At 34.0% G+C, this 23,608-nt stretch overlaps 1 protein-coding gene across 10 annotated transcripts in view; it reads right to left on the minus strand.

The window, feature by feature from the left end:
• Window positions 1-23,608, minus strand: part of BCAS3 (BCAS3 microtubule associated cell migration factor) — a 565,907-nt gene that overhangs the window by 403,830 nt on the left and 138,469 nt on the right. For all 10 annotated transcript variants that reach the window (XM_082439975.1, XM_082439967.1, XM_082439969.1 and 7 more), the window contains exons 10-12: window positions 21,762-21,838; window positions 16,070-16,153; window positions 5,188-5,358 (exon numbers count right to left, since the gene is read on the minus strand). In XM_082439975.1, the coding sequence (XP_082296101.1) occupies window positions 5,188-5,358; window positions 16,070-16,153; window positions 21,762-21,838 (332 nt within the window). The remainder of the gene's footprint in view (window positions 1-5,187; window positions 5,359-16,069; window positions 16,154-21,761; window positions 21,839-23,608) is intronic.

Consider the following 23,608-nt stretch of genomic DNA (forward strand, 5'->3'; position numbering starts at 1 on the left):
GTCATATGGTAAATATATACTGAACTTTTTAAGAAACAGGAAAAACTGTTTTCCAAAGTATAGATACTTTCATATGTCCACCAGTAAAGTATAAGGTTTCATCTCTCCACATCCTTTTCAACAGTTTGTACTGTATGTCTTTTTAATGAAGGGCAATCTATTGGAGACAGAAATTAGAATGGTGGTCAACAGGGAGTGTGAGAACAGGGGGATGGGGAGTTACTGTTTAATGGGTACAGATGATGAAAAGTTCTGGACATGGATAATGGCAATGGTTGTACAACACTGTGAATGTACTTAATATCACTGAATTGTAAACTTAAAAATGGCTGAATGGCAAATTTTATGTTATATATATTTTACCACAAGTGGGGGGAAACATGGGTTATAAATTATTTCTCTCACCTCTCTTTTCCATTCTTCCATTTGACTTTCAAAAATGTTAGGTAAGGAAAACAAGAAAAAGAAAAGAAGTCTTACAAAAAAAAAAAAAAGAAAGAAGTCTTATAGGAGCAGTCTCCAGGAAAGTGTGTTAAACCAAGTCTGCTAAATAACTGATAGATTGCTTTAGGAAATATGGTATATACACAGAGTTGTGCAACCATTATGACAATCAAATTTAGAACACTTTCATCACCCAAAAGAAACTTCATAACCATTAACAGTCACTCCCCACCTGATTCCCTCCAAACTCCAAGCCCTAGGCAACCAATCTATTTTCTCTCTATGTAGATTTCCCTATTCTGGACATTTCATATAAATAGATTCATACAGTATGTGTTCTTTTGCGACTGGCTTCTTCCACTAAGCATAAGATTTTCAAGGTTCATTCATTTTGTAGCATGAATCACAACTTCACTTCTTCTTATTGCTAAATAATATTACACTGTATGTATATACCACATTTGATTTAACCATCCATCAATCAGTTGATGTACATTTGGGCTGCTCCTATTTTTTGGCTATTACGAATAATGCTGCTACGAACATTCATGTACAAGTTTTTACATGAAAATATATTTTCATTTCTTTTGGTTATATATCTCCTAAGAGCAAATCTCTTCAGAGATAAATTGCTGAGTCAAATGGTAACTCTTTTTCCAAAGCAGCTGTACAATTTTACGTTCCCCACCAGCAGTGTACCAGGGCTCTCATTTCTGCTTACTGGCCACTGGCATATCATATTTGGAAAGATGTCTATTCAAATCCTTTGCTCATTTTAAAATAAGGCTATTTATCTTTTTATTATCCAGTTATAGGAGTTCTTTCAATATTCTGGATACACACACAAATGAATGCAAGTAAAACAAATGGTGAGAGCTGAATATGGTCTGTAGCCTAGTTAAAAGTAAAGTGCCATTGTCAATATCCTGGTTTTGATATTTTACGACAGTTATATAAGATGTCACAGTTTAGGGAAAGTATCTGCAACTTACTGTGAGTCTACAATTATTTCAAAATTAAAAGTTAAAAATGCAGAGCAGGGACTTCCCCGGTGGTCCAGTGGCTAAGACTCCACGTTCCCAATGCAGGGGGCCTGGGTTTGATCCCTGGTCAGGGAACTAGATCCCACATGCTGCAACTAAAGATCCCGTGTGCCACAACTAAAACAAGATCCCGCATGCCGCAACTAATAAAAGATCCCACATGCCACAACTAAAAAGATCCCGCAATGCCACAACTAAAAAGATCCCGCATGCCAGGCACAGCCAAATAAATAATAAATAAATATATTCTTTTAAAAGAGTATTAAAAAAATGTAGAGTATACTGCAAGCTTTTTGATTTCTTTCATGCTGATAGGTGACAAGTGGTGACAAGGTGACTACCCTATCTTAGGGTAGTTTTGTCTTTCTCTTATAACAAGTCAAGTCTAAAGATTTTACACCATTTGTAAGTATTTTATTTTTTCATTGAAATATTTTGTCCTTTGCCCGTTTTTCTATTTTAACTCAATCTTATGATTCCCTTTCCTTTCATATATTATAACCCTATACCTCTCTTTCCAATACAATTAGCATTGAGTACTCTACTTGATGGTACTAATACAGAAGTCATCCAGCAAAAAGGCTCATTAATCTTGGTGAATACCGAAACCTCATGCCACTATATAGGATTCTTTGAACCTTCTCTTTACGAACTTCACAAATGTAACAACCAGATACTTTTGTACAGATTCTCTCCACTGCATCATCATCTTGCCTAAAATATCAATACCAAATCAATACCAGCGATATCCCAATACAGCTGTCCTGAGACATGTAATTTTTACTCACTACTTAACTAAACAGGCTAAACCCCCAAGTATATGTAGCAACAACTTGAGTTTATTAAAACAAAGCAAAGCAAGGTGGATACAAGGTGGATAAGGCTTTATCATATGAACAAAAAGATAGACAAACACCACAGGAACCAACAAATTACTATGAATAACACTTGTATTTGCACTCAGGGCAAGAAATAGCTCTAGTTTATGCTATCATTCTGGAGCGTTTTTCTTTGATTAGAGACTTTGCCACCTTGTTAACTGAAATTATATAAATTTATAAAGGCAAATTATACAGCTTAACTTATCCTAGCCACGAAATGCTTTTAAATAAAACATGAAAGTAACACAGACAAAAATGGACAAAGTCAAGCAAATACATTCCCCTTTGATGCAGGTACCATACAGTGATCCTGTCACCATCAAATCAAACTAATCATTTCAGCATCAGAAAGATGGTGAATCAAATTTTATACACTATCCCTGTAAACATGAAAATGTCTTTATTAAAGGCTCAATGGATTTAAACAGCAAAAGTGCACATAATGTCAGCTTTAGTTCCTGATATGTAAAGGGCCAAGAAGAAACACTACAGCTAAGGTCAAACATCAGTGGGAAAGGGCTAAAAGTGATAAATCCATGACATTAACCACTGCAGTCTTTCTAATACAATCCAGCATAACCTAAAAACAGCTTTGTACTTCAACTGAACTATTTATCAGAGACAAAAATGTCTTCCTGACAATAAACAGATTCACATTAATAAAAGAAAAGAAGACAGTATTATATTGAGGAAATCTTATTGATTAAAAAAATATTTATAATTCCTTAAAAATGCACACAGCAACTTATTAATTTCCTGTCTTTTAATAGAATTTTTAAATCAATCAAAATTGCAGAATATGTTATAAGTAGGAATGAAAAGAGATTATGCTCCCAACAAATAATAGAAAAGATAAAACTTTTCAGGTTGAGCAACTTTCACTTTTTTAACTTTTAAAAGCTAACATTTCTATGATTCTTATTTCCTAATGAACAACTTTACTTGTTTCCAGGGTTAACAATGCACTTATCACAGAAAAATGAACTTTTGTACAATCTACTGTTCACTTCCATATTCCAAATGTGAGAATTCCAATTTAAAGTTATAAAAAGTTAACAAAGAACTAGGGGGAAAAAAACCCCAAACAAACCACATGTGAAAACACAAGACCTAATGCTATGCTTTTCGTATAAATTACTTTAAATTTTTCTTTTTACTCATTACATAAATTAATGAGTTATAGCTCTATTTCATCAAAAATAATGAGATAACATTTTCAACTTTTAAATTACCACAAATCAGTCTGTCAACAAATGCTAGATGCTTAACAGATTTAAAGCCACTCACCAAACTAGACAGTGTTGAGGAGGGTTGTTACTACTTAGTAAATGTGGGTGGCCTTGGAGGTGAATTAATTAAGAATCAAAGGACAAAAGAAAATATTTTTTACTTTAACACTCATAAAACACTAAGGGTTTATATATTTAATTCCAATTTAAAAAGAGAACATCTGTATGTGTCTATCAACTTGAGCTAATTAACACAACTTAAAAAAAAAAAGTCATTACAGTCAACTGAGAAGTTTGCTAGCACTTCATTAAAACGAGTTTTAAACAGGAATACAAGTCTGTAACATATCTGGTTAACCACAAAGTTAAGATGGGAAAGGCAGAGAATTATATTATTCAGATTTTAAATAAAATATAATAGCCAGATTCAATAACCCAGAAATTCAAAGATTTTTTTGGGTGTTTTAATTGCAGCACAGTCCATATTTTTTTGAATTGCCACTTGATCTTACTATAGGAATTAGTATATGAGTACCAGCCAAATGTAATCTTTCATCAAGATGTAGAACCACATATACTGGAAGCAGATTTTCTCAAAAGAACATGCAATATTTAGGGTTAATATTTTAATGGCTCACATAATTGTGTTCTGAAAATGGAATTAAATATAAATTCTATATAAAATTAAAATAATTTCTATTTCCAAATCTTGCTCTACTCCTATCTCATTCTAGTAATCAGGTTTACATTGTGTATTTATAGCAAGGATCACAAACCATGAAAATTACCTTCCTTTCATAAATGTATTTTAAAATTCATGACTATGATTCAAAAGAAAATACTGTCTATGAATGCATGAGGGAGAAAAACAAAACCCAACTGGTTTCTTTCTAGCAAGACTTACATAAGCATAACGTATTTCTCCATGTTTATAATCACTCCTAAATGTTTCTGAACATAGGCTGTAAAAATCTGTTTTATGTGAAGATATAAGATCTTATAATAAGTTATTACCATTTATATATTCTAATATACTCTTTGAGATTTTTTGTATTTTTTCATATTTATAAGGAAGTATCTGTAATAAAATGTGTCATAAAATTTATTAATATTATTGTCATTTATTACCATCATAATTAGTCATAATTAGTCTAAGTTATAACAAGTGTCATTAAAAAAAAAGAAACAGTACTAAACAGTATAAAAGAGATATATAATTATTTATTTATGGAACAAATGTCCTGATGAAGAGATAGCAAGAGAATTCTATAGAACCTCAATTTTACCTTCCGGTTTGATACATTAACGATGTCTGAAATAATAGGTTTTAACATGTTACTCATCATTTTTTAAACGGGTCTACACCATTTATAGTTTTTATAAAACATTGGCTATATTCCCTGTGTTGTACAATAATTACTCATCATTTTTTGAAAAAAACAAAATTCTAACCTGAGATAACCTTAATTTTCTACAATTCCAAATTAACACATCTCCAAATATATTTTGTATGGTCTTGATCCCAAACGATATTCTTAGTCACTCCATCCTCTGCACAAAAGGAACATTACATGCATCACATGTTCTTACCTGGCCCTCTCCAACTGTCTCAGTGTCGATTACTGTGATGATGCCTGGGACCAGAGGACTCCGCCTTGAATTACTGTGGATGGCAACATCATCTTCTGTCACACCTGAAGGCAGCGTGCCTGTCAGCTGAGTCACCACCTTCCCAACCATTGTCAGGCCAGTTTTCAACGTCTATACAATGAAAGGTAAAATGTATGACTTCACATCAGTATTTGGATTCTAAATAGAAATACATGTTTTGTTAATTCACATTAAATTCTTTATTCTCTAACAAGCTTATATGCAGCAGTGCACTGTCACAGAAATTCAGTCTGATTTTTATACGATCTTAAATTTTAGTTAGAAAATTGGTATTAGCTTGAGTGAATGGTATCAGTAGATTCCCCAAAGCCAGCATGGTGAGAATAAAGCTATAGGTAAATAATTAAAGAGTTTGCTTCACATGAGGATACAATTATACTTTTATTAACAATATTTATTTTTCCCCTCTCCTCAATGTGTATAACTTAAAATATGTGAAATATTAAGAAGTAGCAACTATGTGATATTCTATTTTTTAAACAGTATAAATCTAATATTGAGTCAACTTTTTAGCAGGAAAAAGACTGAGATACTGGTAGAATCCATATGTGAAAACAACTTTGATTCCAAATTAAATCTATAATATGATGTTATATAATATTGTACATCAAGATTTGGCATGTAGAAAATACAGTCTCCATCTAAGATACTTTTACTTGATGAATGGAATGTCATATAAAATTAACCAAGAAGGTTCTTTTCTCTCTGATAACAGAAAACAATTTAATGTAATGCTCCTAATATATTATTTCAATTAAAGACAACTTAAGACGTTTCAGAATTACATTTTAGTTCCATTTCATTCAAAACAAAGAGATGAAACTAACTCATGGGCATGTTTTCTTTTATGTGAATCTCATCTGATTATTCTCATAACCATTAACAAACAATCACGTTAAGTAACGGGGTTTTTTCTTTTTGTCCGAAAGGGAAGAAAGTGAAAACAAAGAGAAAATTATGTGATTCATAAACACATTAACATATCTAATCATTAGAGCCAAAATAAGTTGTCTAGATTACATGGACATATCAAAAATTATGTATGATACAATAGACACATATCTTCATACTGTGAGGAAAAGTTTTTATTAAAATACTTCAAATTAGTCTTCAATACCATGACTTGCTCTTTTTAAAATAATTATGGACCTATATTCTGGCATATGCTATGGCTAAATTTTAAAATGTATATTTTATATATACAGCATTTCAAATATTAATTTATAAATTGTAGGCAAAAAAGGTTGTTTATAAAGGCTTAAATGTAATTTAAACAACAACCAGATGGAACTAAAAAAAAGGAAACATACATAATATACGTATTATTTTACTGTAGCTATGTTCCATGGAAACTTGATTATGAACTCAGAAATGGTTAAGGCTCTTTAACAAAAATGATCTGGATAGATCTCCTCAAACACCTCTACTCTTTATAGAAGAGAAAACTGAGGCTACAGGGGTTAAAGAAAACAGCAGCTCAAACAGCCAGCCAATGACAAAGCCAGAACTCAAAACTAGGACTATCTCCAAACCACTATCCAGTATTGCCTTGTAATCTATTCCTGTTACTACCTGTGATCTCACACACTTCATGAATTCAGAACACAAATGCATACTGGGAAGGAAAAATGAAAACCGTGATAGTGTATCCTAATAAATACTTAAATAAAATAACCAGCAAAGCCATTTGCTGAATTCAAGCAAAATGATATAACTTACAGCTGACTGAAACCAAGAAAAAGCCACAAATCAATTGTAACTGTTTTGTTTAGTGCTAAAAACTCAAACTGCAGTGATTATAAAACACATTAGTGCTCCTCAATTAGCAGCCAAACATTTGTTTCAATAATTCACAAGAAATGACTTACACAAAGTCTGTTAGAGTGTTGTCAAGAAAGCCTCTGAAGGACCAACAAAACCAGGCGCCACAGTATATTGATGTCAAAAGTGGGCCAGGAAGCCTGATTAACCTCTGAGATGCTTCAGCTGATGTACTTACTCCATTAATGCTAATGGAGATGCTCCCACTTAAACGGCGCTATCCCTTTATCAAAGGAATGCCTTTCAGGTTTAAAGTCTTTAATTGTTTATCCTCCCTGTTTGCCCTTGAGCTTATTATTTCATGCTCTTATACCAATGAAAAGGAATAAAATTAAAATAACTGGAGCACACAGAAAGTGGAAGTAATGTACCAAAGCAAACCACAAGATAAAAGGAAAAGTTAATAGAAGAGAACTAGGAAAAAAACTCCAGAAAGAGGGGAAAAACAGAGTAGTATATTTCAGAGTTAAAGGCTAATATTACAGAAAGAGTTAATGATGCTTCTCACCAAAAAAAAAAAACAAAAACAAAAACTTAGGACTATTGGTTGGGTCTTCTTATCAGTGGACAAAAAATTAAACCCAAAATTTAACAGTCATCAAATCTGTACTTTGTATAGTAAGTAACATGACAGTACTATCTATTATAGCTCATTAACTTTCAAAATAAGGTCTAAGGCAGGGTGTGAGAGAGGGGTGATGGAAGCTTTCTACATTAGTAAAGACCTTTGCCTTTAGAAGAAATTTGTTTCCATGTTAGAGTCATATCAGCGACCACTAGTGTCCTCACAATCTGAAGAATATTACAAGAATATTCACATAACTAATCTGTACTGTAAAGTGCTGAACATAAGACTATAACGAATGTGTCAGATAATATACTGTGACCAAAAATTCAAATGAGCATGGTTCTTATTCTGTTCTGTTGCAGACAGATTTGCCAAAGGGTCACTAGTCATCTTTAACCTTTCTCAGTCCATATCAGTTGTCCTCCCTATCCATTAGGACTAATGGTGCTGCTTTCACAAAAGCTGTTAGTTGTCATTAAGAAGTTATCAGGTAACAGGAGAAAACAGAGGCATTTTTATTAAATCAATTTACAACGCTGGGGTTAAAACACATTAAAAGGAAAAATCAAATAGAGCAGTTATAAGGTAACTAGAATATATGGACCAAGATATAATAAATATTTCAAAATAATCCAATTTGAACAATTTCAATATTAAACTTCTTCCTTTAACACGAACTCAGAGAATTTTTCACTATTATATTCTTTATAAGGAAAGCCAAATTATTTGGAAAGATGAATTTTAAGTGCTATTTGAAAATCCAGGAAAAAAAAAGATTATTTCCTCTAAGGAGATACAAACACATATACAATTAATGTAATTTATACTTACAATTGTAATGTAAGACATAAAAGAGAATTAAAAATTTAATAATTAATCCTTCTATATAACAAAGTGGTTAACCTATATGAAGCCACATGAGCTGTCGTCAGAGAGAGAACAATATTAATGATTACTCTGTCAAAGGAAGTGTAGCATTCTTTTTTTCTTTCCAAATTCATTATTTCATTTATTCCATTATTGAATTCATTTATTGACTGCTACATATTGGGTTTACAGAAATGAACAAAATATAGTCCCCGACCTCAAGGAATTCACAATCTAGTGGGAGAGACTAATAAATTGACAATCATAAACAGTTATACACACACACATATGTTACCAAACCAAGTTCATCTTGCCCAACACACAGCAAGCCAAAAAGCTGAGACATCGAGGTGTGTAGCAAAGAGAAGTTTTCTTCACAATATAGCCAAGCAAGAAGACAGGAGAACAAATCTCAAATGCACCTCCCTGAAGGCAAGGGGCTCAGGGTATTTATGTGATTAAGAATAAAGAAGCAGGGTGGTCTGAGGTGTGGGGAGTGTGGGAAGCGTGGGGGGAAATGATTGGGAAAAAATGTACAGGCATAACGAAGCTACAGGTCTCTGCACGTTCAAAAGGTCATGGAGCAGACCCTTGCACGGGCCCAGGTGAAGGGTAGGTGGCCCCATCAGACTTTTTTTCTTTTTCAATAAAAGTGTTTCTTTCATTTTTTTTTAACTTTATTTTTTTTATACAGCTGGTTCTTATTAGTTATCTATTTTATACATATTAGTGTATACATGTCAATCCCAATCTCCCAATTCACATCACCACCTCCCCACCCCCACTATCCCCGCTTGGTGTCCATACGTTTTTTTCTCTACATCTATGTCTCTATTTCTGCCTTGCAAACTGGTTCATTTGTACCATTTTTCTAGATTCCACATATATGCATTAATATACGATATTTGTTTTTCCCTTTCTGACTTACTTCACTCTGTATGACAGTCTCTAGATCCATCCACGTCTCTACAAATGACCCAATTTCGTTCCTTTTTATGGCTGAGTAATATTCCATTGTATATATGTACCACATCTTCTTTATCCATTCGTCTGTCGATGGGCATTTAGGTTGCTTCCATGACCTGGCTATTGTAAATAGTGCTGCAGTGAACATTGGGGTGCATGTGTCTTTTTGAATTATGGTTTTCTCTGGGTATATGCCCAGTAGTGGGATTGCGGGGTCATATGGTAATTCTATTTTTAGTTTTTGAAGGAACCTCCATACTGTTCTCTATAGTGGCTGTATCAATTTACATTCCCACCAACAGTGCAAGAGGGTTCCCTTTTCTCCACACCCTCTCCAGCATTTGTTGTTTGTAGATTTTCTGATGATGCCCATTCTAACCGGTGAGAGGTAATACCTCATTGTAGTTCTGATTTGCATTTCTCTAATAATTAGTGATGTTGAGCAGCTTTTCAAGTGCCTCTTGGCCGTCTGTATGTATTCTTTGGAGAAATGTCTATTTAGGTCTTCTGCCCATTTTTTGATTGGGTTGTTTGTTTTTTTAATATTGAGCTGCATGAGCTGTTTACATATTTTAGAGATTAATCCTTTGTCTACTGATTCATTTGCAAATATTTTCTCACATTCTGAGGGTTGTTTTTTCATATTGTTTATAGTTTCCTTTGCTGTGCAAAAACTTTTAAGTTTCATTAGGTCCGTTTGTCCATTTCCATTGTTTATTTTTGTTTTTATTTCCATTACTCGAGGCAGTGGGTCAAAAAAGATCTTCCTGTGATTTATGTCAGAGTGTTCTTCCTATGTTTTCCTCTAAGAGTTTTATAGTGTCCGGTCTTACATTTAGGTCTTTAATCCATTTGGAGTTTATTTTTGTGTATGGTGTTAGGTTAGTGTTCCAATTTCATTCTTTTACATGTAGCTGTCCAGTTTTCCCAGCACCACTTATTGAAGAGACTGTCTTTTCTCTATTGTATATCCTTGCCTCCTTTACTGAAGATAAGGTGACCATACGTGCGTGGGTTTATCTCTGGGCTTTCTATCCTGTTCCATCGATCTGTATTTATGCTTTTATGCCAGTAACATATTGTCTTGCTTACTGTGGCTTTGTAGTATAGTCTGAAGTCAGAGAGTCTGATTCCTCCAGCTCCACTTTTTTCCCTCAAAATTGCTTTGGCTATTCGGGGTCTTTTGTGTCTCCATACAAATTTTAAGATTTTTTGTTCTAGTTCTGTAAAAAATGCCATTGGTAATTTGATAGGGATTGCACTGACTCCATAGATTGCTTTGGGTAGAACAGTCATTTTCACAATATTGATTCTTCCAATCCAAGAATATGGTATATCTCTCCATCTGTTTGTATCATCTTTGATTTCTTTCACCAGTGCCTTATAGTTTTCTGAGTACAGGTCTTTTACCTCCTTAGGTAGGTTTATTCCTAGGTATTTTATTCTTTTTGTTGCAATGGTGAATGGGATTGTTTCCTTAACTTCTCTTTCTGATCTTTCGTTGTCAGTGTATAGGAATGCAAGAGGTCTCTGTGCATTAATTCTGTATCCTGCAACTTTACCAAATTCATTGATTAGCTCTAGTAGTTTTCTGCTGGCATCTTTAGGATTTTCTATGTATAGTATCATGTCATCTGCAAACAGTGACAGTTTTACTTCTTCTTTTCCAATTTGTAGTCCTTTTATTTCTTTTTCTTCTCTAATTGCCATGGCTAGGACTTCCAAAACTATGTTGAATAACAGTGGCAAGAGTGGACATCCTTGTCTTGTTCCTGATCTTAGAGGAAATGCTTTCAGTTTTTCACCATTGAGAATAATGTCTGCTGTGGGTTTGTCATACATGGCCTTTATTATGTTGAGGTAGGTTCCCTCTGTGCCCACTTTCTGGAGAGTTTTTATCATAAATAGGTGTTGAACTTTGTCAAAAGCTTTTTCTGCATCTATTGAGATGATCATACTATGGCTTTCATTCTTCAATTTGTTAATATGGTGTATCACACTGATTGATTTGAATATATTGAAGAATCCTTGCATCCCCGGGATAAATCCCACTTGACCATGGTGTATGATCCTTTTAATGTGTTGTTGGATTCTGTTTGCTAGTATTTTGTTGAGGATTTTTGCATCTATATTCATCAGTGATATTGGTCTGTAATTTTTTTTGTAGTATCTTTTTCTGGTTTTGGTATCAGGGTGATGGTGGCCTAGTAGAATGAGTTTGGGAGTGTTTTAATAAATGTTTCAAAATAATCCAATTGAACAATTTCAATATTAAACTTCTTCCTTCAACACGACCTCAGAGAGTTTTTCATTTTTATATTCTTTATAAGGAAAGCCAAATTATTTGGAAAGATGAATTTTAAGTGCTATTTGAAAATCCGGGGGGTGGGGCAAAAAAGATTATTTCCTTGAAGGAGATCCAAGCACATATACAATTAATATAATTTATACTTACAATTGTAATGTGAGACATAAAAAAGAATTAAAAATTTAATAATTAATCCTTCTGTATAACAAAGTGGTTTACCTATATGAAGCCACATGAGAAGCAGTTGTCAGAGAAAAATATTAATGATTACTCTGTCAAAGAAAGTGTAGTATTCTCTTAAGGAGCACATACTACATGGCTTTTTAAATATTCTCCATGTTATATATCTCATGGTAATATATCATATTACCTAGAAATTATTAAAATGGTAAGAAATAATAGGAAGAAATTTTATTTTCTATTTTCAATAATGACAGGCTAGGTAAATCAGATCAATCCTACCAATGAAAACAAGTAGGAAAACCGAGGAGTTTATTTTTCTTTAATTCTGCTTGAAGTTACTGAATATTTAACAAAATAGTGATGAGTTACTAGGTCCAAATCCAAGAGGACAAGGAAATCCAGACATGTGAGCTGGTATTTAGGCCTAGATGCACTGGATGATTCTAGAGGGGGCTTCTAAGAGACTGAGTAGTGCTTTTGATAGACTTGTGGAACTAGGTAGTCATGTTCAAGGGGGTCTACTTTCCCTGCATGCTTTGGGTTGAAACATAAAGGGACATACAATAGAAATAAGAGTGAACCTGTAGTAATCAGGATTTTACAGCTATTTCAGGTGACCTTTATTTAAATAATTTAAGTAATCTCAATCTGTGAAATTGGATTAAGATGATCCAAGCCTAGAGTGTCACAGAACTCTGGTATCATCTCAAACTCAAATCTGTTTCTACAAATCTTTTTTAAAAATTCTAGCAAACAAGGAGTCAAGACATCATAAATGAGAACTAACAGTAAACAACAAAAACACAACTAAAAGGGAGCCAGATATTGAAATGATCAGAAACAGACCATGTTTACTATGTTTAAATAGTTTGGCAATTTGAGAAAAACTGAATTCTAGAGAACCAGAAGCTATCACTATTTACTAAAATGTTTTATCAATGCATATATGTTCAATTTTATCAAACGCTTTTGGTGCATATATTGAGATAATTTGTATCATTTTCTCCTTTATTCTGCTAATGTGGCAAATTACACTCACTGATTTTTTTTTTGATTAATTAATTTATTTATTTATTTTTGGCTATGTTGGGTCTTCGTTTCTGTGCGAGGGTTTTCTCTAGTTGCGGCAAGTGCGGGCCACTCTTCATCGCGGTGCGCGGGCCTCTCACTATCGTGGCCTCTCTTGTTGTAGAGCACAGGCTCCAGCCGCGCAGGCTCAGTAGTTGTGGCTCACAGGCCTAGCTGCTCCGCGGCATGTGGGATCTTCCCAGACCAGGGCTCGAACCCGTGTCCCCTGCATTAGCAGGCAGATTCTCAACCACTGCGCCACCAGGGAAGCCCTACACTCACTGATTTTAAGTAGTAAACCAGCCTTAATTGTGGAATTATCCCAAATGGATTATGACACATTACCCCTCTGTGTATTTTGTTTTTCTGCTAGTATTTTGTTTAGGATTTTTCGTATCTATGTTAATGAGTAAGACAGGACTCTAGCTTTCCTTTTTCATAATGCTCTTGTTAAGTTTCAATATCAAGGTGGTCTTAAATCATGAAACAAGATGAGGCATAACCTGACCTTTTTATTCTATAGAAGAGACTTCTTAATATTGCCATTGTTTATTCTTTTTTTTAACTGAATCATAGTTGATTTACAAGATTGTGTTAGTTTCAGGTGTACGGCAAAGTGATTCAGCTACATATTTTTTTCAGACTATTTTCCATTATAGGTTATTACAAGATATTGAATATAGTTCCCTGTGCTATACAGTAAATCCTTATTGTTTATCTATGCCATTGTTTATTCGTAAACATTAGATAGAATTCTCTGGAGAAGGTATCTAGATCTGAAGCTATCTTTGTGAGATTTTTCTTTCCTTAGCAAAGTTTTATATCCACTTAGACAACAAAGTACAGGAATTATAAGTGTACACCATGATAAATTTTCACAAGTGAACATACTAATATAATAGGAGTGTAATCTATAATATAACAGTAAAAATTATAAAATAATATATTTATAACTACACTACTTAATTATGGAAGTCATTTTTATGTTCTTATCATGGAAAACTGGAGCTACTTATATCTCAGAAGGTTAATTTACCCACAAAGTTTCTAATGTCAAATAACTTACTAGGAGAAATTATATTTGGGGGGGAAATCATGCCAACTTTCCAATCTTTCCCATATAAAACAGCCACATCTTGAATGTGAAATGAAGGATTATTCTAGATCTGATAAGATTTTAGGAAAACTATTTGACAGCATTTGCAAAGAAATCTCAAAATATTCATGCTCTCTAACTCAGGAATCCATAGGCACACAGAAGAAGATTATATAAATATAAGAAAAATGTTTTCAAAAGTATTTTGTGACATTTAAGTTAAATATAAGTTAAAAGAGCAGAGTATAATACAGGATTGGACATGTTAAGACTAACCAGAAACGGGTGACTTCGACATTCATGGCTATATTTTTCCTTCATTTTATAAATTTATAAGCAAGAACATGAATAAGCACTAAAATCAGGCTAAAGTCATTAAACAAAAATTAAACATTAATCACTTTATTCAGGAGTTAATGGCAGAATCTTATCTATTGCCAGAGGTAATAATGAATTGCAATCAACACCAATTCCACTGGTGACCAATGGCCTATTAAGGTGTCATCAGCATAATTTCTTAGAGCTTAAATGTGGAAGACGAGTATGTCCCTCACAGTTCACAGTATTGTGGTGCAGAAACGTGGCAAGTCTGGACTTGCTTTTTTGAAAGCATATTAAGTCTAGCCTCATTCCAGCAAGTCTACTTTCATCTAACAGTTAAACAGCTAAACAGTTACTGAATGATGCAGGTCACTTTCCTTTTATGTAGGCACACAAACACACAATTATAGCAAAGAAGAGCTGAAAAGTTATTCTCTGTCACATAACTGAAAATTATTCAGAACGACAATACAATGAGCTATCCTGACGAAAGTGTGTGACACAGATAAGTTGGACAGGAATCTAATACTTGAGAACTAGATCTCATTGGTAGATTTTGTAGATCTATTATAAATTAGCTAAATAACACTGATGCTGCCTAATTACTCTGCTTCAGATTTCTCTTCACTGAAATAACCATAATTTTTTCATACAGAGGAGAAAAGTAAGCCATTCTTATAAAGATTCTGAAATCTAAAATATATGGGGCTGTAAGCAAAAAGCCATTCAATAATTCCCTTTGAGTGAAAAATATGTAATGCTTCTCTCATCAAACCACATCATGTAAGCATTTGTGATCAGTCTTGAAGTATTTTTGTATTTGTTTTACATAAAACAGTGTGACCTTTGATTCCCTCCCTGTGGTTTGTTTTAAACTGTTGTTCTTTTCTGAATAGTTGTGCTTTCTATTACATGCTGTCATTTAGTTTCACTATGTCATCCCTATTATTAGAATTGTTTTGTTGTATACTTGACAATTCAAAAGAATGGTGATTATAAGGATACCTTATAATCAGCATAAAGTTTACAAGCCATCATCATAATTAACCCTCGCACATACACAAAAAGAACTCACTTGACAAACATGCAGGGGGCAGCTCTGTGACATTAAAGAATCTTTGAATGTGCCAGGGATTTCACTCAAGTTTTGTTAAGGAATAATACTTTTTTTTATGTCAAGAAGATTCATAAATGTTCAAAAATGCAAAGGGATGTCAGTATAGGTAGAATGATGCAAATCACACTCACACTCACACACACAAAAAAATCCAGAAGTTACTACTTAAAACATGTAAAGCTTCTTTCCAAAGTAATTAGATTACAGACTTTGACCTAGCTAACAGACTTAAATATTTTAAATTGGATAAATACAAACCTTATAATCATTACAATAAAATATAAAGTATGATTTAGGAACCTTAAGAGATTAAATACCTAATCATTTAGTCACCAGTTCTCTTGAGCGACAAAATAATTCTGACTTACTTAATTTTGTTCGACCTTTGCAAATGAAAAGGCAAGGGACAATCTCAATGCAATTCAGGAGAGAAATGTGATAATTACTCTGCAAAATCGCACCTCCTAGAGACTACTGGATACTCACTTTAGCAGCACTAATGACTGTGGCAGTATAAGACTGAATGTTGTCCCCACAGGCTCCACCACGGGACTGATGACATCGAATCAACTGGAAAGAGAGAGAATGACCAGAAAGTTATTTCTATTAAACTGTTTAACTCTACAGGCTCTTAAGATAGAGCTTATTTACCATGCAGAATGATGGTGGTGGGTGGGAATGTTTGCATGAGTGTTTTCCAGACAAACAGCTAAAAGCCCTGCTGAGACACTTTTACCCCTTTTTATAATCTACTGGTGCCACTCAAGCAGTTTCATGCTCAAATACGATTTTTAATTACAAGATGAATAGCCTTTAAGAATTCATAAACTCTGAAATGGTAGGATTTGAGATCTGGCAGGCTTTCCACAAATAAATTTTAGAAACATAATCAAAGGACTTAGCCATGACTTCCTAACATTAAATATTTAACATGCTAACAAATTGGAGGTTTTGTCCTCTTAATTCCTACATAAAGATTGTAAAAGGAAACTTTAAAAAATAGACAAAAGAATGTGCAGTATTTCCATTTTCAATTGTGTTTGTCAGAAAGTGGCACAAATTATGCATAAATCAACTATGACACATAATAGCTGTCCACTTCAGAGGGCTCACCAGTTTTAACATTAGAATGAAAAAGACATGCCCTTATTCATAAATAAATAAATCAAACTGCCAATTTCCAAAGTGAATCACTAGTTTGACATGCATGATTCTCTCATGTGCTGAGCAATTAACCAAGACTAAATTCTCCACTGCTCCTACACTTCCTAAATTTAGTTTAAAGAAAAAATAGAAAGAAAAAGAAAGAAAAGAAGAAAGAAAGAGAAAGAACGAAAGGGAAATATAAAAATCATTAGCCAGATTTTTACACTTAAAAGGCAATAGTAGGGGCTTCCCTGGTGGCGCAGTGGTTGAGAATCTGCCTGCCAATGCAGGGGACACGGGTTCGAGCCCTGGTCTGGGAAGATCCCACATGCCGCGGAGCAACTGGGCCCATGAGCCACAATTACTGAGCCTGCGCGTCTGGAGCCTGTGCTCCGCAACAAGAGAGGCCGCGATAATGAGAGGCCCGTGCACCGCGATGAAGAGTGGCCCCCACTTGCCACAACTAGAGAAAGCCCTCGCACAGAAACGAAGACCCAACACAGCCATAAATAAATAAATAAATAAATAAATAAATAAATAAATAAACCCAAAGTTTAAAAAAAAAAAAAGAGTGGGCTGAAATGGACAGCATCTGTGTATCCTCTGTCACCATCTCAAATCCTTTAAAAAAAAAAAAAAAAAGGGCAATAGTAGACTATTAGAACAGCTCCACATTGTGATATGAATTATTAAAAGCGTTCAGAATTCAGAACAAATCTTCCTCTCCCAAAATATAAAAACAAAAAAAAATGCTCTATATAATTTAAAACCAGGTCACTTGATAAAGATTAATATGTGAATCTTTTATTTTAAAATCAAACTTTTCTTCATCACTGATTTGTATTTTTTTTTTTAAATCCCTTAAGACAACAGTGCTGTGGAATTTTCCAAATCGCAGGTGCCTGGCAAATGTAGTTTCACACAAGGGAAAAGAGGGAGCTTGAAAAGTGATCATTTTAGCTAATGAAAAGAATCTCTCTCACTTATTCACCCAGTCACTCATACATTCATTCACAAATACACATTTGAAGAATTATGAAAATTATCCCCTCTGCTGCCTCCTGCAGCATGTGCAAGGAAAGACATATCTTAGAAACACTACCATCTTTTCCCTGCTTCAGGTAACTAAAATAATCAAGGAAAACAAGCAATACTATCACCTTTTCAATTCATCTAGATCTGAGTCAGCATTTCTACATAAACATAACTAAGCCAGAAATTTGTTTAAAACTTAGACTCATTAAAAAAGTTATATTTGCATCTCAGTACATCAAAATAAAAGATAAACCAGAAATTTCCGTAGTGCAAAAATCTATCATGCCCAAATCCCAGGAAATATTGGTAAGTGAAAAAAAGCAACGTATAAAAGACCATGTATATAATGTTATCTTTGGGGAAATAAAGGGAAATATAAATATATATATAACATATGAGAAAATATATAAGCATATAAATAAATATAAAGACAAATGTATACAATTATGTATCAAATGAAAACTGTAACAATGAAGGAAGGCAGAAAAAGAGGGATACAGGACAAACTAACTAAAATAACCTATGAACACAGTATTTGATTGCATACCTTCAGTTTTGGGCAGTAATGAAAGTAGAGAAAATTGCAAGAAAATCCTGAACTCTTTGTAGTTGGTTTGATTTTTGCAGAGGTATGAGCAAGCAACTCTGTAATTACTTTTTGGCATTATAGGATTGAAGAAATGAAGAAAACGTGCTGATGTCATGGTCTCCTATCCAAAACAAAGGACATACAAATAGGAAATGGGGGACAAAAAGAGAGAATCCTGTGGAAATACCAATGTGAACTCTTCATTTCCAAAATGTACATGTGTATATGGGTATACATGGGTGCACAAATATGCATATATGTATATTTGCTTCTTTATGTGTATAATAAGAAGTGTGTATGGATATATAACATGCATATTTCTGAAGTTTGTCCACTGAAAGAGTCTAGAAGCAAAAATACGCCAGTAACAATGAACACATCTACTGGACAAAAGCTTAGTAACTAATACCATTGCCCATTAAAAAGAAACAGTAAAATCAGAAGAAGATGATTCCAGGGCTGAGACAAGGCAAGTACAAGATGGACCTGGACATATTCTTATGATAGCAAGTAAGGAAATTTTTTTTTTTTAATTTTGATGAAGCCACAACACAATGTCACAAGAAGCAGACTAAAGGGGCTCTCATTGGTCAACTCTGGCATAATTTGAAAACCAAAATAGTTAAAGACAGAAAAAAATTAAAAACTACTTAAAAAATAGGAATCGTTAACACCTATCAAAACTATAGATACAGGAAGATTTAAAAAGAAGGGAAAGTTCTTGATTATGATAGAAAGCCAAATGCCTACAGGTAAATGTGTAGTGTGAAGTGGAAAACCATTAATATGCAATCCTCATAGTAAAGACTGGTTCAGGCAGGAATCATCAATGGATGCTAAAATTAGGTAGGCTAAGATTTCGTTGAAACGCAGGATATAAGCATGCTCTTTCCAAATTATTAGTTACAAGAGGAAAAAATAGTGCTTATTCAGTACAGAAACTGGACAAGACCTTGACAAAATTAGCATCACCAACAAAGGACAGACATATACCATGTGCCTCCAGATGTGACACTGTGGGAAGTCCAGAACAGCACTCATACAATACTGCAGTATTCCAGAGAGAAATACGTAACCCAAATATAATCAAGAGAAAACATCAAAACACTGAAAATAAAAAGCATTCTATTAAAAAGAAAAAGGGGTAGATGTAGGGGGCTATAGTCTTCAATATTACCAATCCTGTAAAAGATAAAGAAAGAAAGGGACACTCCTACAAGATATAATACCTGATCCTAGACTGGATCTGCACTATAGGAAAAAATTTTCTACAAATGATATGATAGGATTAATTGACAAAATTGGAACATGGATGCTATAATAGATAAAAGTAGCTTATCAATATTAAATTGGCAGACTTCCCTGGTGGCGCAGTGGTTAAGAATCTGCCTGCCAATGCAGGGGACATGGGTTTGAGCCCTGGTCCGGGAAGATCCCACATGCCGCGGAGCAACTAAGCCCATGCGCCACAACTACTGAGCCTGCACTCTAGAGCTCGCGAGCCACAACTACTGAGCCCACATGCCACAACTACTGAAGCCCACGTGCCTAGAGCCCGTGCTCTGCAACAAGAGAAGCCACTGCAATGAGAAGCCCGCGCACTGCAACGAAGAGTAGTCCCCACTCACAACTAGAGAAAGCCCGCGTGCAGCAACGAAGACCCAACACAGTCAAAAATAAAATAAATAAAATAAATACATTTTTTAAAAATTAAATTGGCTGATAACTTAAGTATTCTGGAGTAATGTGATATACGCAACTTACTCTGAGATTGTTCAGAGGTCAACCTGAGTAAAGAGTACATGGGTGTACTTTATAACATTTGTACTCTATTCTTGCAGGTTTTCTGCAAGTCTTCCAAATTAAAAGTACACTTAAAAATAGGCACTGAAAATCAAACCCAATCAAGATAATATGGCCTCTTGGTTAAAACTGTAGTCAAAGAGCATTTTCACTGAAAGAGATTGTTGCTCCAAAATTTAATTTCTACAGTTCCACACTCAGCCCAAATGCTACTACAATCAGAAACTGTTAATAAATACTAGCTCTTACGTAAATACCATGGAAACACATTTATCTGGAAATATTTCTTCCAAAGGATGGTACAACCATCTGATTAGTAAACTCCTTGTGAATGCCACTACACGTCCTGGTCTCTGTATATAACACTAGATATTACTGACACGTATCTCTACAAAGGCAAAGGCAAGACAAAGGCAAGACAACTGGCACACTTTGATGCTATGCATCTATGAAGGAAGTTTTTTCCATAAGAAAATAATATGTAACTATTTGCATAATACCTACAATTCTAAATGAGTAGTTTCCCACACTTGACAATAAATCTGCAAGAGCCAAGGGACAATGTATATATCTTCCTCTTGGAAGTCTTGGATGTCTCCGGCACTCAAAGAAATTTCCTACAGACGTAATCATTAGAAGATACCATGATGTCAGCACACTGAATTGTATGCCTCTTGTCTTATTTGAAAAGAATGAATTTGAAAAGTGATATACTGGATAATCAAGAGAAAGAAGAGGGTAGAGTATAAATACAGCATTCACTAAAATGCAAAATACCTATATGTAGCGGACAGAATTTTGGAAAAAGCATCAAGGGATTCATCCAGAAAAATAAATTTCTCCAGTAGTTTCTTGATTTTGTGAATTCCAGAGGCTAGAGATATACTGTGGTTTCACCAAATAATTGTTGTACTTACCATATCCAGACTTGTGTCAAGAACTCTTCAATATATATTATTTCATATTATTCTCAATATACAGTAACCATAGAAACAAGCAAAACTGGAACAAAAAAATGATCATCTTCTTTGAAGTCTGTAATTTTTTTTTAGATTTCGTTCTATATTCATATGCAGGTCACTAAATGGCATAAAAAGGGATTTGCCCTTTGCTTTCAACTAGACATAAAAAAAGTTTCAATGTATAAATATAATATCTTCATTTACTATGATGACCTTAAGAGATAAGTGAGATTGATAAATAACAACAAATGGCAGTACCCTTGTTTAGATTTAAATGTACACATATAGTTGAAGTCCATTCAATTATTCTATGCCTCAGGTTCCCAACCTACTACTAAAGACAGAAGTCATTCCTGCCTCCTGATTTCTAGCTCCACAGAAACTCCTGTGATGATATCAATGCTGTGATTTAAAGTTAATGGAGTAAAGTTCTCTATATAAAACTAAGCCTAGAAAAGTAAGGCTGAGTCCAAATACTGATCCTGAGCAATAAGATCAGACAACTGGGTGCCCAATTAAAACAAAAACCAAACCAGAGAAAACAAACTAGTAAGTTAAACATTCATTATTGGTTGTTAATTACCTTTGGAAAACTCTTCAACACTTGCTCCATTACAAATATTCCAACACAGGCCCCGCTTACCTTGTTTTCTGCATAAGCAAGCCAGCGGCTCCCAAGAGCAATAGGATTCATGTTGGGCCCGGGACAAGGGTAGCAGCCTGAAAATTTTCAAATGGCAATGTAAGAAATTTAATAATTTCTGTTGGTGCATCATATTTTGATGCCATAAAAACAGAATAATCAAATGCTTTTATTTTTTCAAGTCTCACATAAAATTCCCATAACCTAGTCATTATTTTAATAGCTAAAAGAGGTTCATTTTTTTCTCCTCTACAGTTTCCTTTGGGTTTTGACTCTGTTCCAATAAGAAATAAATCTGGGAAGAACTGGTATTCACTTTTTGCAAAAATTGGGCATTTTATACAGTTATTCCTGGAACAAGAGAGAGAAGCCAAGAAGAATCATTTAAAGATCATAAGCCTACAATTTCATAAGTCTAGCAAAAATGTTTAGAGAAGAAAGAGAAAGGATACAATTGGCTCAGGAATTTAAGGGAAAAGATAAGAAAGACATAACCCTAAAATAAAATGACAATAATAGGGGCAGAGTAGAACAAGTAACTTAGGTGTGGAGCTAATGGGGAGAAGTAATCCACAAAGGGTGCATCACGAGATGTTGGGGAACTAATTTACATAATCCTATGCATTTACATTAAGCATTCAATTTCATTCTTCTTACTTTCAGCCCAGCCAAAAACAAACTAGTAGGTAGGATTATTTTGTGGTTCTCCGATTTCAAAAAAAAAAATCACACATTCCTGAAAGTGGTCACCAACACCATGGAAACACCAATGCCATCTTCCTGAACTACACTAAACAAGACACAACACAATTCAGTCAAGTAAGTGATATCTGTCATCCGTGAGGGTCTCATCTCCCCTTCTGACTATACCAATAAGGTCTCTGAGTATAATGTCCTCATCTGTCAGCTACACAAAATAATATTCCAGTGTTTCACAAAACTGCTTTTAAGGGACTCCTCAAAGGAGACTGCAGAATCAAAGAACACAAAAAGCCTAGCCTAAAGAATTCCTTGTTTATCATTCCACAAGTATCTGGTTAATATTTTCACAAATGTTTTTCCCTAAAATGTACACTGGAGGGTCAAACTGAGGTTATCTATTTCATAGTTTAGGTCTCAATTTGGAATCTAAACTTATACAAGACAGGTTTTTATAAAAATACCCTTTTCTTCCCATGACAAAAAACAAAACAAAACAACAACAAAAAAAACAGCCAAATTGCATGAAACACATGAGCGTAACAGGAAAAAATAGCATAATCAGAATAGCATGAACAGCACACCTGAAAATACCTTACCCAGCAGAAAGTCTCAGTCTAGTACTGATCCTAACAGGAATAGAGTTATCAATGCATGAATAATTAACTACTTTGACAAGTACTGCCAACAATAAAAATAATTTATATGTTCTGTAATATATTTATTTATCTTTTTGCTTCTTTATTTTCTGTCTTCCTTCCACTTGATTAAGGTCAAGTGTTTGTGTCTTTTGTTCACAGCTGAATCTATACTGCTTAGAATAATACCTGAAAAATAGCTTAATAAATGTTTGAATAAATTAAACAATGCACCTAAATTAATCAAAGCATATGTATAAGACACACTTGCAAAAAAAAAAAAAAAGTCATCTACAGAAGAAAAATTTTCAAATATTTTTCAAATATTGTGCTTGCGTATTCTTTAGGTTAGGCTTTTTGTGTTCATTTTAAAGCCATTTTTTAACAGAAATCTTCCTTAATTGTACATACATGCTTGCCTGAATTCAGAAAGCCTTTTGAGTAGCAATCGTGGTGATTCTGAAATGGTAATGCCGTTGTGTTCACAGCCACTAGAGAAGCGCAAGTCGC

The sequence above is a fragment of the Balaenoptera physalus genome (assembly GCF_965194825.1).
Source record: "Balaenoptera physalus genome assembly, chromosome: 20".
In the NCBI taxonomy this organism is placed as follows: Eukaryota; Metazoa; Chordata; class Mammalia; order Artiodactyla; family Balaenopteridae; genus Balaenoptera; species Balaenoptera physalus.